Consider the following 16743-nt stretch of genomic DNA (forward strand, 5'->3'; position numbering starts at 1 on the left):
TCTCATCGGGAAACACATTTGGGTAGTCACAAACCACAGGTATATCAGTTATGGAGGGCTTAGGGGAATTAAATCTATGACACTACAAAGGTACCCAAAATAGTCAAACTCAGGCATCTTTTGAGCTCTCAACCCATAAACAATTTGGATTCTGAGGTTTTGACACAAATTTTGGTATGAAATTCTACGCCCATCAGGTGCTTAAGGTCACACTTGCTTAACACAATTGATGTCAGCCTCATATTTAGTCAACCAATTCATCCCCAAAATCACATCAAATCAGATAACTCAAATTCTACAAGGTCAACTAGAAACTCAACTTTCCCCAACACAATTGGACAATTCCTATACATGACTCTACATCTCACAGTTTCTCCAGTAGGTAGGGCAACACTTAGAGAGGAGAAGTCACATGATGGTTGCAAGTTCAGGTTTTTGGCAAACAATGGGAAATGAAAGAATGTGAAGCTCCAGAATCAAATAAAACATGGACAGGCAAAGAATGGATAGAGAAGGTACCAGTAATAACAGTGTCATCATTCTCAGCCTCAACTTGCCTCATGACATAGATTCTTCCTGTCGGTGCTTGTCGGGGTGGGTTACGATATGCTCCGGCGGTGTTGTTGTTTCGGTTGCGATTAGTACCAGCTGAAGATGTTCCACCAACGCTATTATTTGCTCCCGGTGGCTTAGGACAATCCCTGACATAATGATCACGACTCCCGCATCTATAGCAAGCATTTGAGCCAACACGACATTCACTCTCTGAATGGTTCCTTCTTCCACACTTGGCACACTCCTGAGGTTTGTTCACAGGTGCCTGAAGTTACTCTGAACTCGGTTACCTCCATGATAACCTTGACCCCTATAATCAGGTTGACCACTATCATTTCTCCTGAAATTTTGGCTCCCTTGATTAGACCTTTTTGCCCTTCCTTGATTATCATTTCTTCCATCATTCCTCCTTTTAAAGTTACTATTCTGAGATTCTCGAAGCAATACTACGTGTTCTACATTAACAGCAACATCAACCATATCCTGGTATGAAGTGAACCTTTGAGATGCCAACCTATCCTGATATTTGAGCTGAAGACCTCGCTCGAAGCGGTTCATCCTTGACTGCTCATAGTTACCAGCTCAGGCGCGAACCTTGAAAGCTCCATGAACTTATTAGCATATTCCAAAACACTCATGGTACCTTGTGTAAGTGAAGGAATTCATCTTCTTTCTGCTTCCTAAGTGAAGGAGGATAAAATTTATCTCGCATCAAATCCTGAAGTTTGCTCCATCCAAACCCAGGTTCATTTTTCTTTTCCTTAACAATCTTCCACCATAAACTTGCCTGGCCCGTGAGATAAAATACAACGAAGTCTACCCTCCATTTCTCAGGGCATTGCAAGGTTTCAAACAGCTGGTCAATGCGATTAATCCAATCTTCAAACACCACTGGATCAGGCTTACCATCATATGAAGGTGGATTAGAGATGAGAACTTCTTGAACATCGTGGCACTCTCATTTTCATTAACAACTACCTTCCTTCGGGATTCTTGGATTAACTCAGCTAACATAGTGCTCATATTTTCCAATCTTTCCATTCTCTCCGCATTCCTATCTAAGGGTTCATAATCATCATCTTGGTCATCCTTTATATGATCCTCCTCGTGCACATTTTCAGCACCATTTGTAACATCGTTGTGGACGTCAACGGTCGACATTCTGCATGTCAAATTACAGTTACGTTGTAATAAAATCGTAAAAACATTCCCATTTCCCGTATCCTACGCTCACACTCATTTTATAAATATTTCTTAGTTTTCAATTTACTTAATTCAATTTTTATTAATATAATTCCTTATTTTATCTATAGTTTAATCAATGTACCTTTAAATCCTCTTTATAACTTAAATATATTATTTAACGTAAAACCATGGGGTTAAACGTTATGGTTCAGAACCGTTTGCTCTGATACCACTCTGTAACGCCCCGACTACTAATTCACTATTTAAGATAATCTAATTAGCAGCGGAATACCTATTTAGTCAAGGCATTACTGCCGCACCTTCGGTTAGGAAGGTGCAAGGCTACAATCATAAAAACTATTTAAACATTAAGAGATATAATAGTGATAACTTAGACATCTTATATTATAATAAAGTAGACAACGTTAACGTTTACTTGACATAACAACGATAACTCATATCAAAGCATATGGTCTTACATTCTAGTTAAGTTAACCTTACAAGTTAGTAGCACTAATACTAGATGATTTAATAAGGTGGTAATCCTTGCCACTACAGTACATCGTTCCCCAGCAGTACCTAAAACATAAATACAAAACGTTATGAGCCGAGGCTCAGTAACAAACTACCCTAGCAACGTAAACTCATTTCAACTCATTTTATTTACAAAACAGGGGGAAAGAATAATTCAAACATTTACGAAAACAAAATTCATTCAATTCACTTTAATAGTCCATGATTCCATTTCATCAGTTTTTACTCTGGTTGATGTACGTCAGTCAGTGCTGGGACGTCTCCCAGTATGTGTATGCACCACTGTGCAAGGGCCTTGGCCCCGGGCATTCCCTACACCAGTAACAGTAGTGGGCCAGTGCCCCAGTAAACAGTACGGGCCAGTGCCCCAGTAAACAGTACGGTACGTGCACGACCTTCAGTCAGTCAGTAGGTACAACCAACCAGTTCTTTCACTTTACTTTATCATGTTACATTCCTTTTTACTTTAACAGTGATCAGTGTATTTCAGTAACTCAGTAACTTCCATTAATATTTTATAAACAATGTCATTTCAGTGATCGTATGCTTCTGTAACTCAGTATCTTTCAATCATATAAATCTCAGGATACGTAATCAAATCATGTAATAATCCCGCAACTCAAAAACACATGTTCATAAATCATCATCTCAGTAGCATAAAAAAAACGCATTTCAAAGGAATTGCGGGTACCAGCAGTAGTTGTTACCTTGATTGCAGAATAATAATAATAATAGTCCTCTCCTTATGTCCTTGGTATCGTCCTTACTGAGCTCCGAGGAACGAGTTCTTTTAAGTTTTAGAACGAGTATTTTTATAAGTTAGAAATTAATAAAACATTAATATAAATGCTCTTTAAGTATTCTTAGTTTACAAGTTATGTAGTCGTAACTTATTTAACGTTCTCGTGACCAAATGGTTCATAGGATTCTTTTTCAAGTACTTGTTTATAAACATAGTTTGAACTCGAATTAAAAGTATTACTAATGCTTTAATCGTATTACTATATTATAAGCTTATAAATTAATAGTTGCATATTCAAATAAAGGAGTTACGAATTAAAATTATGAGTGACTATATGAGGAAAATACCTTGGCAACATTTCTTGCCTAATTTCCCATGAGTTATTCTTATTACTCTATTAACCACTAATGAACTAAATACAAACTCATTGTGTAAACTAAGTGTTCCTAATAAAGAATTCAGATTATAAGAACTAGAAGGTAATTAGTTTAACATAACATTTTTAATTAACCCCTAACATAAATATTAACACAACTATTTAAAGATTTGATTTAAACAAGTGATTTAATTAAGCCCACAAAACAGTCCACTTAAGTCTAATAAATAAACAAGCATCCATTGAAACAAGTTGGTTTAACTAAGGTAAATCAGATTTTAGGCCCACTTAGCTTAATTAGTAAAAGGTAGTAATTAGGCTTGCCTTATAACATTTAAAACCAGATTTTTAGATAGAAGAATAAAAGGAGAGAGTGTAGTACCTCTGCTCTCTTGAGCAGGGACGGACAACAGACAAGGGAGCTCGGAGCTCCGGCGAAACCGAACAGTAGTTCGCGGTGGTGTGGTGCAGCACGAAAGGTTGGCGGCGTCCTCGAAGCTCCGGCGGCGGCGGAAAATACGAGCAGCAGCACGCGGAGAGGAGCGAGCGAAGGAAAGAGGAGAGAGAATGGGCGAGCAGGGAGAACGACGGGGAAAGGTGCGGCGGTTGGTCGGCGGCAGCTATGCCTGCTCGACGGCGGCAGAAAGGCGAGTGATGCTGTGTGGTGGTGCGGTGGTGTCACGCAGAGGAGAGAGAGTGAGGCGAGTGTGGGGGAACGATAGGAAATAGGTGTGGCGTGGGGGTGGTGTCGCTGCCACTGGGCGGCAGCCTTGGCGGTGCTGTAGGCTCGCCGGTGGTGGTAGAAAGGTGGGGCTATGGTTGTTGTATGGTGGTTGTAATGGTGGCCGAAAACAGAGGAGAGAAAGATTGAGTTTTTGTTTTCAACTTCTTCCCATTGATTGTATTTTTCTGTATTTTGTTGTTTGATTTTGTGATTGAGAAACTCAACCATTCTTCCCTATTTATAGAGGAATCCCCATCTCAGTAGATGAATTTCAGAATTTTAAATTACCAAAACCATTCAAGAAAACAAGTGGCTAAATTCAGGGGTTTTGAGAAAACCAGTGGTTTAAGGGTGGTTGAGAGAGTGAAAGCTCAATTAAATTTACTGAGATAGTTTTTGACTTGTTGAGAAATCTCCATTCTTGTCCTTCCACGTATGGAGGAGGAAGAAGATGGAGTTATTGCTTTCCTTTTGTGTTTTCTGATTTTTTTGGAGAAGAGTAGTGCTAGGCCTTTTTGTTTTGTTTGGGCTTCAAAGGGTTTGGGCATTGGGCATTGGGTCCATCAGAATTTTTAACCTTAAGTCCTACATCATTTACAAGATTGATGCTAAATTTAGTAACTTAATTTATGAGCTTCATTAACCCAAAATTACCAAACAAAATAACTTAGAAATTAACTTAGAAATTTTTAATACTAAATTTGGATCGTTTTTAGTTGATTAAATACGATTAGTTATTAATTAAATAATATTAAAACTTGGGGTTATTACAGGTACAACCCCAAACAGGAATGTCAGTTCCGGGCGAGGAGGGAAGATGGATCCCTTTATCCAGGCTAATGAGATGGTGTGGCAAAATGAAGATTGTGGGACGCATCATGACTACTGACTAGGCTCGGAGATGGAGCATTGATGGTCGATGTTGGTGGGCTTGGCGGTTGCATTGGTTGTCGAGAAGAATATGCCGATAAAGGGTTCAGAGAAGAGGTGCTGGTGTGTAACGGTGGTGGCCTCGATGATGGTGGTTGCTTTCAAAGGCGAATCCAAGGAGAAGAGGTGGAGGGGTTGTGGCTTGCCTGATTTGTGTAGGGGCAATGGTGCAAAAGGATGGTCAGTGCGGTGGCGGTGGCCGCATTCAAAGGCAATCAAAGGAGGAAAAAAGAAGAAACAAATTCTCACAATATCTTAAGTCTTAGGAGGAGCATTAAGATGGATTTGCAATTAAAATTGTTTGAGAAAAGGCGGTTCAGTGTTGAAAAAATTACAGACGAAGATCTTAGGGTTAGGGTTAGGGTTTGGATTCATTGAAAGTTCTTTGGTGTTGTTTGGTTGACATTATTTTTTTGCATAGGAAGCTGAAATTCCTAGGAATTGAAATTTCTTGGTGTTGTTTGGTTGACAAATTCATGGGAAGTAGAATTTCCTAGAAAGTTTCACTTTCTACAAAATGGAAGAAATTACTTACCTAGGGGGCCTAGGTAAGTGGAAATTCCCAAAGAACTTTCACTTCCCATGAATCACCAAACAACATTTAGCAATTCCTAGTAAATATAATTACGTCTAAATGGGAAAATAAATTTCCAGGAATTTGCACTCCCTACATTCAACCAAACGAGCACTTTGTGATTCTTTTTTTGTTTTTTTTTCATTTTCTCTCTCTAGAATTCCCTAACATCTTTGGGAGCATTTTCTCTCAATAGAGTTTCCTATTTTATACATACTAAGCTTTAAATTGTAGCCACAATACAAATGCATATAAGATACAAAAACCATTATAAATGGGTAATTACATTTTCTAGATTTACAAAACAAATCATAAATTTATTTAGATGTATAGATGTACTACAATTTAGGAAAAGAAGGAAAAAGACTAAAAAGCAAATGTTGAGTGTTGGCAAGTGAACATTTCAGATTTCACCATTTTTAGTCTTTCTCCATCAAAAAAGAGTTAGCTCTGTCTTCGCCTACCTGCTTCTGCCAAGGTTAGTACTTTGTTTGTTCTTTAAAAAGATTATTACTTTTTAGAAATTCAGAACTATGTTATAATCTACTTTGTTGATTCCATTGTTCAATTTGTCTATGCTTTTGAAACTTGTGTTTATGACTTCGCAATTACTTTCTTACTTAGAGATGGAGTGGTAAGTAATTAATTGTTGGCTGATTTTTCCAATATCGAGTGACATTTGGGAATTAGGGTTTCTAATTTCTTGTTGTGGATTTTAAATATAGATTTCCTAGTATCATTTTGAATGAATTCTGAATAATCGGAACAAGAAGTCTCTGATTTGTAGGAGACAAAGACTTATAGGTTCATGTTGATTTGATCTGAGTATTCACATTTGAGCTTGGTAGTCATAGGAACAGGAATCATTCAACCAATGCACTGCTACCTTTCCTTAGCATGAATGGGTTCATATTGATTTCATTTGAGTATTTAGACTATTTCAGAGTAGTACTGTAGTAGCTTGGTACTTACGTTCTGTTGCATAGCTTTAGAGATGGTGTGGACTGTGGACTGTGGACTGTGGACAGTGGTGCGGCGGTTTTCAATTCCATCCTAATTGATTTCGTTTAACCTTCCCCTCCTACAACCATGAGATAGCGAGGGCTAAAAGCATGGGACAGAAAATGAGAAATGTGAGTGCAAAATTACTGCCGCGATTTTCTTCGTGGTAGTCAGAGCTGTAGGGTTGTTCTAGGTCAGTTGGAGTATTATCTCATCTTCTGCTGAAGTTTATTCTTTCTTCAGAGGATGTTTTGCTAATTCCCAAATATTCAGAGTATGTTTGCATTATGAACCTTAGCATGACTGGCTTGATGTTTAAGCGTCCAAGTTTCAAATCACGTATCTGCTTTTCTCAATTTTCGAAATATTTGCATAACATGGCTACTACTGCAATAGCTGTAACTTGTAGAGGAATTGGTTGTCTCCTTTGCAGCATGCTTTGAGTAGTGAACTATTGATGGAAAGATGAGTACCAACATTCTGTGTACTGTGTTTAGTTCTTTGGCATAACATAGCTAGCTATTCATGCAGGGAAAAAATTTCCCTCAACTCCATGGCGACTGCAGTGGGTTTGAGCCATATTGGGCTCCTTAATTACGGCTCAAGTCCTAATTACAAGATCTCGTATGGAAGATTTGATTCTCTTGTTTCAACATCTTCAGTTCAGTTCCGTCCTATCCGTGCTGTGCAAGATAACGTGGGACCTAGAAGACTGGTAGACATCATTCGCACTATACCAGATCTATCAAACAACTATTTCAAGAAACCTTCTCGAAGGGCACTCTTTGGGGGAATTGCCTTATTAGGTGGATTTTATGTGGCACAAACAATTTCTTTGTCTTTTGGAGCTTTAGGTGTCAATGACGTTATTGCTGCGGTCTTGTGTGTGCTCCTTACTGAATATGCAACCAAATTTTACTATAGTCGATCTAAGGTAACATTTCCCATTGCCCTTCTGAACAATTTCAAGATGGGTTTCACATATGGTCTATTTATTGATGCTTTCAAACTTGCTAGTTGACCCGGGATTTGGTGTCAATGGACAATGATACCTTGTTGTACATACTTCCAGATATTAGTTTCCACCTATATACAATATTTTGATCCTGTAACATTCTCTTTCTGAATTCTGAAAATATGATTACTGTTACTTCCTTGAAGCTGATTCCTTCTTGCTTTAGCTATTCATAAACTTCAGGCTTTAGCAATCCACTGCTTTGGTAAGCTGCATGCCTGTAAAAGTTTGCTTTTCGGGGATAAACCTCCATCCCATCTCTGTTGCAAAAGTTGGATAAAGTTGTTTAAACCATTTGTAATATGCAATTCACTTTGTTTAGACACATAATGCTTAGTTTGAAGTTTGATTATTGAACAGGGTGATAAACCTCCATCTCGGGGATAAAAGTTTTGTTAATGGTCTAAGCAAAGTTAAAGATTGATTATTTTTTTTGAGGGGAAAAGTTAAAGATTGATCAGATGTACTTAATTTGGTGTTTTGTGACCCAACACATCTTTGGTATAACTAACAGTCATATCGTCTTATACAAGACTTTTTACTGCTCCATTAACATCTCAAGGACTATCACCCTGTTCTGTGCAAAGATCCTTGCATATTGTAATTTAGGCTAGGCAGTGTAAGCCTGTAAGACGAGAAACGAACAAATGCTTTAGGGTGAAGCATCCATCTTGGTGTTGAAAAGCAATATTGATTAATCTAGTCTGATGATTGAAGAAATAAGGTAATGCTTGACGGCTTGTCTCATGTTTCAGAAACTCAAAAGAAATGATTCATAGAATGTAATACAGCGTAGGAGTATATTTCATTTCAATAGTTTGAATTACAAAGAATGCGTAAGGTACTTTTTAACTGGTCAAATGAAAAGCAGAAATAATTCTCATAAATCCCACCCTTATGAACAAGGCTTCTTAGATAATTCCCCCACCCAGAATTAGATAGCCGAGAAAACCGAGTAAAAATAAGCAGAAAGGATCTGCAACTTCAAGGAACTTAGCCGAGGAAGAAAGAACAGGTTGAGTGCTCCTGGAAGTTCTTGGGAGTAAACCTGCAGGTCTTCGTGCTGCTTCAGGTGCTGCCACTGGCGAAGCATTAGTTGAATTTGGTTCAACGTGTACATGAAGCTTCATCCCTCCTAGACAGTAAAGTCGGTTGCAACAAACGAAGTACCTCTCGCCTGGCTTTGTCAAGGGAAAAGTTGTGTTTCCTGAAGTACTTTTAAGTATAGCATTGCTGGTGTCACAACCATCAAATTCTTTTTTCGTCACCTCGCATACACTGTCTGATGATGATGAATATTGAAATGCTGCAAATACAAGGAAAAAGAACAGTTGATATAATCTGTTCTAAATACAAACGCCTATTCAAACATTGCAAATATTTCTTTATACATATAGAATTCTTTTCTAACTTTATGATTGGTATTGGCCATAACATACAACATTCAAATGTAGATTTGGTATTCCATCCTATTGGTTAGTTATGCTATTGTTCAGTTAACACACTACTTTCTGGTAAGCTAAAAAAATAACATACTACTTTTTGGTGAGTTTGTTCTCTGTATTTTTTTCTCTTAAGTTTAGAACCTTCAGAGAAAACACAAGGGGTTGCATCAAGAGGTGCAGGAAGCCAATTGTTTAAACGAGTTTTGGACATAAATCTCCAAGATTATTCTCTAAAGATTATATACCGACCAAACTAGTTAACATCAAAATTTGCCAAGTTTATACGTTTTTGCTAACTTTATATACAATACTATGATTTTATCTTAGATTTTCATGTATAAGACCACGATGAAGAACCTATGAAGGAGAAAAAGATGGGGAAAGAACTTTACCAAGAACATCTCCAGCAACAAATCTCTTGCCTGTTACCCATGAATCAAGATCAGAGCTAATGTCCCAACCAGCGGTATCACCAACCGTGTACATGGTGGCTCTGCATGCAACCGAAAGGCAAATCAGGGTACCAAGAAATCCAAGCAAACGAAGGCTTGCCATAATTAGTTAGCAAGAAGATTGATGTGCTCATCATTTCACTCATGCTGCAATAACGCATATTTATAAAGTGTTTGTTGGTAATTAGATTACCAAACTCAAAATCATATGGTCCACCCATGTCTTAGACCATAGTAATTTAATATTAAGATATAATTTCATATAAGTTGGCCATCAGATTAAACCACCCACCTGAACTTAAAATTGGATGGCCTACTGGCAACAAAACCTATTAATGCCAGCACACACACACACACACACAACAGATTTTGAAGCCAAGATATAAGCTAGAAACAGTACACATTCTCAGCAACCAAGAGAAAATGTGTAAATTTGGACAAATACATTGGGAAATCCAAGCTTGGAGGACAGGAGGAGCCTTCGTAGTCCTCTTTCCTGTTTCCTGGGAGACTATCATAAAGCTGGCCAAACATTACAAGTACAAACATTACAAGTACAAACATTTTCCAATATTTTATAGCAGCGGACAAGCGATTGCTGATTTGTATATATCCTTCTTTCCAAATCCCCTGAAAACCCTAGCGGCCCGTTTGGTAGTTAGGTAATGCATGATGGCAGTGGCAATGAATTTAATTATTAGTTTCATGAAAGACGTCTCATCCCAATGTCAATTGTAACACTTTTCCATTCTCAAATACCTATTTTTTTTTTCATAACTTTCCATTATCATCCATCAACACTACAGAGGTGGTATACTGGTATTTAGTGGTAGTGAAAATTTGTGAAGAAAACACATATTTGGGATGAATACTATTACCATGGCATTGTCACGAGCCTTTCTTTACAATATTACATGCATAACGAGCCGTAAACAGTATTTTTAGTTGGCTTATCTCAACGAACAAGCTTTCATACGCATACACTTGTTTATCCTAGTGTGAAAAAAAGGTAACAAAGATCAGAATATGCAAAGACTTCAATGTCCATGCAAGAATAACCAGAATGTATGTATGCACTTGCACTCCATTGACGCTAATAACAAGATAAGAAGACATAAATGTGATAGTACTATTGCTTTGAAGAACTAGAAACATATGGAAAAACAGGAAAAGACTAGTTGGCATGTACATTATCAAAGGTGGTGTAGTCCCTCCAGGATATAAACCAGAGTCAGCTCTTATGACACATAGCAATCGACATAGATTAAGCTTAACAAAAGGGTAAAAGAGAAGAAAAATAAGAGAAGAAGAATTACATCATTAACCAAGTGGATTTTACTAGATGTAAATGACGAAACATTAAAGCAGCTAATAAAGAGGATGAAAACCCCACTTAACAGTCATAACTCAACAAGATCTCAGCTGGGTTTACCATCCACTCAAAATGTACGTTGAAGACGTAGTGGACATATGCATTATATATCACGGAAATTAAATAAAAATGAAAGGTTTCATGATATAAAAGTTTAAATTAAGGTAGGTTAAGTACCAGCGCTTGAGTCCATATGAATGGATAATCCCACTGTCACGTTGAAGTCGTCAAAAATGAGTCATGACCTGGTTGATAACCTTCATCCATCATTTGTTCAGTTAATATTCTTAACCAACTAGATATATCTGCTATCTCAGGATGTTTCTGATCTCCAACAACAAACACATGAACAAAGTTCTTCAATTCAATCCAGCTACACCCAGGCTCCTTGCCTACCCTTCTAAGCTTCATCAACCTCATGATCCGTCCCACATCATCTGACCTGCCTAGAGCAGTATAAATTCTTGACAGCAAGACATAAGCTGATGATTCTTGTGACCCGAGCTCCATCAGTTTCTCCCCTGCATAGGCTCCTAGCTCATAATGACGGTGATTTCGACATGCACTTAATAAGATTCGCCACAAACACATACCGTGATCTAAAGTTGCTGATTCAATGAATTCCTTGGCTTCAATTAGCCTACCAGCACGGCTATACGCATCAACCATACATGTGTAATGCTCTAATCCAGGTACTAGTTCAAATTCTGTGGAAATCATCTTGAAGTACTCCCAGGCTCTTTCAACTAATCCAATATGGCTACATGCAGACAACACATTCACAAAAGTCACATTATCTGGCTTTACACCCTCTGATCTCATCTCCTCAAATAGCTCCAAAGCTTCATCACTGCACCCATTCTGAGCAAGACCAGATATCATAGCATTCCAAGAAACTATATCCCTTGTGGTCATCCTCCGAAACACCATGTTTCCTTCATCAATGCATCCACACTTTGCGTACATGGACGAAAGGGAACTTCCAATAGTAATCTCTCCAGCAATCCCATACTTGATGGCACGGGCATGGATTTGCTTTCCTTGCTCTAAAGCAGCAAGACTGGAACAGCCTTTTAAGACGCTTGCAATTGTTAGGTCATTTGGTGGGATTCCCTCAGCTTCCATTCTGCCATACAAACTCAAAGCTTCTTCATTGTCGCCATGCTGTATATATCCTCCTATCATTGAGGTCCACAAAACAACATCTGGTTCTAGCAAACAATCAAAACCTTTCCTAGCATCGGCAATGCTGCCACTTTTAGCATACATATCCACCAGTGCAGTTACGATATACATTTGATTCTCAAATCCCATTTTAACTGAATAAGAGTGAACTTGTCTTCCTTCCTGAGTTGCACCAATATCACTACATGCATTAATCACCCCAACAAATGTATACTCACTAGGTGAGACCCCAGAATGATGCATTCTAGAAAACAACTCCAGAGCTTTCTTAGAGTCCCCGCTCTGTGCAAAGCCAGTAACCATAGCCGACCACATGATAGAATTCTTAATTGTAGACAATGCAAACATTTGAAGGGCATTGTCGGGGCTCCCACATTTCAAATACATAGTAACAAGGGCATTTCTCACTTCTGCAATTTGTATCACTCCAGTTTTAACAGCGACGCAATGTACCTCCGATCCAGCATTGATCAACTCTGGAAGTGTCAGAGCACTAAGCAGGCTAGTAAAGAAAAAGGGGTTACTTTCCTCTTCATCCTGCAGTATCAATTTGAAAACTCCCACAGCTTCTCCAGCCATACCACGTGCTGCATAGCCAGAAATCATGGTAGCCCATGACACAGAATTCCTCTCAGGCATTTTATCAAGCATTTGTCGGGCATCATGTATGATACCCGACTTACAATACATGTTAAGGATTGAACTTCCAACAACCACATCTCCACAGTGATCGGTCTTTATCGCCAATGAATGCACCTGTTTTCCAACCCGACCATCACCAAGATTTGACACAGCAGTGAAAATCCCAGCAAGAGAATGCGCACTTGGAAGAAACTTCTCAGCCCGCATTTGCCTAAACAAATCCATAACAAGGAGAGACGACTTGGTCCCACCTTGTTGAGCATGGGCATTGATGATTGAGCTCCAAGAGACATCATCTTTGACAGGGATTTCCTCAAAAGCACGCTTGGCTTTCGTTAGTTGGCCACATTTCGCATACAAGTTGACTATACTATTAGCTAAGTATACATTTGAGAAAGAATTTGATTTAATGATTTTTGCATGAAGGGCTTTTCCCTTTTGAAGATTTTGTTCCTGAGTGAGCCTGACAACTTCCTTGAAAAGAACTCGATGAGCTATACTCATCAACTCCACCCTCAGAGTTTGAGTACTATTCTATTGGCATCTAATCCTGAATATTAAAGCACATAGGAAAATAAGAAATTGAAAGATTTCGTCGAAATTGTTAATCATAAGTTCTTCTCTCAATCAGATTGTAGATTATAATATGTAATTCAATTCTAATATAAGTAATCTATAAATCCAACAACACAGTTTGATACACCATATATTATCTCATATACTCATAGTAAGCAAAACTACAAAAGGGTTTAATCTCATGCCAATGAAACAATAAAACAAGCACAAAATGAATAAAACAAACCACATACTTTCAAATTGTGAAATGCCAAAACTCCATCCACAAGTCCACAACTAAATATGCAAAATATGAAGTTCTTCACACTAAATCTATGGTTTAGAAAAACAATAAAACGGTTTGCCAAATCAAAGAATACACATAGAGACCTTGGATTAAACTTGCAACAGAATATGCAGAACAAAAATGACCAAAAATAATAAGAAAAAATATAATCTTTTGACTTGAATGAATATTGTTTCAGGAAAAAAAATACAAGTTAGAGTGAAATTAGGAGCATTAGAAAATCATACCTTAAAAACAATGAGAAAAACAGAGAGTTGCTTAATTCGAAGATTGAATATAGATTAATCTTCCGTTTCCAGAAACTTTGACTCAAATTATGTAGAGCGAAAGCCCGTCATACAAATTGATATTGTAAAACTAATGCAAATTTGGAGGAAAATACTGTGCATAAATTGAAAATTGTAAAGCTATTACCTGCTAAACTTATTATTCTGTCTGTATTTTGGGCTAAATCCTTCACCTTTCTTTGAGTTGGTGATGGGCTTGGCACTTACCGTATTTATATTTGCGTTTTTTTCACCAAATGTCCCCGAATATTCATGAAATTCACCGAATACCCTCGCATTTGTAAAAATACACCGGGTATCCCCTCAATTTTACGATAGTACACCTAAATGCCCTTAATAACTAATGGCGTTAACTAGGGGTGAAAGTTATTCGGATAAAATCCAAAATCCAATCCAATCCAATCCAAATTAGTAATTCGGATCGGATTCGAACTGTGTTCGGATTGGATTCGGATTGAGAATTTTTGAAAAATTGGATTTTCGGATCGGATTGGATTGAGGGTGATTGGATCCAAAAATCCAATATAACCAAATAATAATATGCCTTGTATTATGTATCTAGATTGGGCTTAAGTGCTTAACTGATTTTTTATTATAAAAAAACCTACTCCATTGTCCAATACACATAGAGCTTCAATCCTTCCCCTAAAGCACTAACTGCACTTAATTCCTCATTTCCTAAATCTACTAGGCTGTTGTTGTGCTTAATCTATTTCATCGAAAAATTAAAGTTTTAAAAAAATCGGATTTTCGGATCGGATCCAATCTAGAGTATGAAATTTCGGATTGGATTGGATCGGATTCAAACCCTAATTGGTTTGGATTCGGATTGAAAATTTGAAATCCAAATTTTATTCGTATCGGATTGGATTAGGCCCTAATCCAAACCGCATACCGAACTTTCACCCCTAGCGTTAACCGTCGTTAGTCATTAACCCTAATTTTCTGTTTTAAACCCTAATTCACACCTAATCCTAACCCTAACTCCTAATCCTAACCCTAACTCCTAATCCTAACCCTAACCCTAACCCTAACCATAACCACCAGCCCACCAACACTCCCCCACCCTCCCACCACCCCTAGCAGCCCCCTCCTCCACCCCCCGTCGATTTCCCCACCCCCCTACCATGACAGCCCCCCACCCCTCTGCACCCCCCTCGCAGCCCACGCAGCCTTAAAGCCCCCCACCCTCGCAGCCGCACAGCCTCCCCCCCCTCGTCGGCGCTATCGTTTCTCCCTATTCTCATCTTCGTTGTTCTTCGTCACTGCAGGGCTACTAGGGGTGGGTGTTTTTCGTGGAAGTGAACAGTCCAAAAGTGGAAATTAGCCGGGGGACTTGGCTGGGGGAGGGTGTGGGAGCTACGGGATGGTCGATAGGGGGTGGGGGAGCTGTGAGAGGGTGGGGGAGGGGGAAGTGGGGGGGTGGTGGGAGGGTGTTGGGAAGGAGGGGGTTAGGGATCAGGGTTAGTATTACGATTAGGGTTAATTAGGATTTAAATCAAATAACTAGGGTTAATGACTAACGACGATTAACATCGTTAGTCATTAAGCGCATTTGGGTGTATTATGTTGAAACTGAGGGGTACCTCGTGTATTTTTAAAAGTTTGAGGGTACCCGGTGAATTTCGTGAAAATTCGGGGGGTGTTTGGTAAAAAATACGTTATATTTATGTTCAACCCTATTTTTTTCTAAAAAAAAATAAAAATTTAAAAAAATGACATGACATGCTTAGATGAAGTTCTCTACGATATTCAAGGTTGTTTTCATAAAATCAAACTCAAATTTTTTCATTATCCATAACTCTAATATATATGTAACTTTATAGCTATAAATTTTACTTTTGTTAGTTGTAACAATAAAGTTTATTAATAAATTTTGCTGCAACACTAAATTATTTAGTTGAGTAAGACCGAGGTTTTAAAAAATAATATGTTTAATCCTATAAATTGCAGCTATGATAAAATGATATAATCACATATATTACACTATAGTCATAGCCATTATTATATTTATCTAAAAGAAAGGCTAAATAATGTCTTACCATTCATTTAATGGAATAAATTTTCATGAGTTGTAAAACTATGTTGTAAACTGGTCTTATTTTGTAGCATATTTCAAGCACTATCTAATGGTAAAAAAATATAATATTTTGAATTAGGTAGCAAAAGTTATATTCAAATTACATAATATAATATAGTACCTTGTTTATTCAAAACAAAACTCTAATTTCTCCAAATCCAGACTCCTTTTATGTATTTAAACAAGTATTTTGGCTCGTGCGATGCCCCACAGTTACAATTATCAAATACTATAAATTTTTGCACGTCAGGTCATATTAACATTTTTTTTCGCAATTAGTTATTCATCAGTGTAACAATTTTTTTTTATTCGAACAGACGTTTTTATTATTTTAAATTTTTTAATATATTTTTCTTAAATTAATATTTCGTTGATTTTTTAGTTATTTGTTCATCATTATTCAAATATAGTATTGAAAGAAGGAAATATAAAGCAGAAGAAAGCTTGTGCTCTAATAAAGTGGAAGAATTTGTGTATCAGGTTCAATCGTTGAATATTAATAAAGTAGAAGAGTTTGATTTATATAATAGAGATTACCGAATAATAAACAACATTTATGTTTTAAAATATTATCAATATAAATATTAATATGAAATTCTAGTTTTTACTTTTTCTTCAATCAAGTTACATTGTCAATTTAATTTTTTATCAGAGTTTTTGTACACGTGTAAGAAGAGGAAAATCATTCTCCTTCATTTAATATTTAATTTATATAAATTTCAAATTCAATTTCAAGGTTAACTTGATCAATATATATGACAAACAGGAAGAAGAAAAAGAT

General features: G+C 37.4%; 3 protein-coding genes across 6 annotated transcripts; 1 reads left to right on the top strand and 2 right to left on the bottom strand.

Moving 5' to 3' along the window:
* Positions 1 to 5935: 5935 nt before the first annotated feature.
* LOC109136354 (uncharacterized protein ycf20-like) lies at positions 5936 to 7782 on the top strand. Its single transcript, XM_048641027.2, has 2 exons — positions 5936 to 6098; positions 7154 to 7782. Exon 2 carries the CDS (start codon positions 7176 to 7178, stop codon positions 7641 to 7643), a length of 468 nt encoding a protein of 155 aa, XP_048496984.1. The 5' UTR covers positions 5936 to 6098; positions 7154 to 7175; the 3' UTR covers positions 7644 to 7782.
* Positions 7783 to 8406: 624 nt separating this feature from the next.
* Positions 8407 to 10135, bottom strand: LOC104906420 (stellacyanin-like). The gene is made up of 2 exons (XM_010695160.3): positions 9475 to 10135; positions 8407 to 8943 (listed from the first exon to the last, which is right to left on the bottom strand). The coding sequence occupies exons 1-2, from the start codon at positions 9635 to 9637 to the stop codon at positions 8549 to 8551; spliced, it is 558 nt and encodes a 185-aa protein (XP_010693462.2). The 5' UTR covers positions 9638 to 10135; the 3' UTR covers positions 8407 to 8548.
* On the bottom strand, positions 8903 to 14028 carry LOC104906421 (pentatricopeptide repeat-containing protein At2g33680). 4 transcript variants are annotated; one of them, XR_007272441.2, is made up of 3 exons: positions 11084 to 13776; positions 9475 to 9575; positions 8903 to 8943 (listed from the first exon to the last, which is right to left on the bottom strand). XR_007272441.2 is itself a non-coding variant. In XM_048641003.2 (3 exons), exon 2 carries the CDS (start codon positions 13235 to 13237, stop codon positions 11120 to 11122), a length of 2118 nt encoding a protein of 705 aa, XP_048496960.1. In that variant the 5' UTR covers positions 13238 to 13283; positions 14010 to 14028; the 3' UTR covers positions 10393 to 10527; positions 11084 to 11119. The 4 variants fall into 4 exon arrangements, 3 of the variants coding, with proteins under 3 accessions (XP_048496960.1, XP_048496959.1, XP_048496961.1); XM_048641003.2 differs by lacking the exons at positions 8903 to 8943; positions 9475 to 9575 and adding exons at positions 10393 to 10527; positions 14010 to 14028 and having other exon boundaries at positions 11084 to 13283; XM_048641002.2 differs by lacking the exons at positions 8903 to 8943; positions 9475 to 9575 and adding exons at positions 10393 to 10527; positions 13823 to 13994 and having other exon boundaries at positions 11084 to 13283.
* Between the last annotated feature and the right edge of the window lie 2715 nt (positions 14029 to 16743).

Source organism: Beta vulgaris, chromosome 3 (genome assembly GCF_026745355.1).
Source record: "Beta vulgaris subsp. vulgaris cultivar EL10 chromosome 3, EL10.2, whole genome shotgun sequence".
NCBI classification, from domain to species: Eukaryota; Viridiplantae; Streptophyta; class Magnoliopsida; order Caryophyllales; family Amaranthaceae; genus Beta; species Beta vulgaris.

Excerpts from the sequence above, each read along its gene's own strand:
- LOC104906420 (XM_010695160.3), bottom strand. The coding sequence starts at position 9,637 with ATGGCAAGCCTTCGTTTGCTTGGATTTCTTGGTACCCTGATTTGCCTT. Across the intron at positions 8,944-9,474 it reads TGTTGCTGGAGATGTTCTTG|CATTTCAATATTCATCATCA; the intron begins GTAAAGTTCTTT and ends TTGTATTTGCAG.
- LOC104906421 (XM_048641003.2), bottom strand. The coding sequence starts at position 13,237 with ATGAGTATAGCTCATCGAGTTCTTTTCAAGGAAGTTGTCAGGCTCACT.
- LOC109136354 (XM_048641027.2), top strand. The coding sequence starts at position 7,176 with ATGGCGACTGCAGTGGGTTTGAGCCATATTGGGCTCCTTAATTACGGC.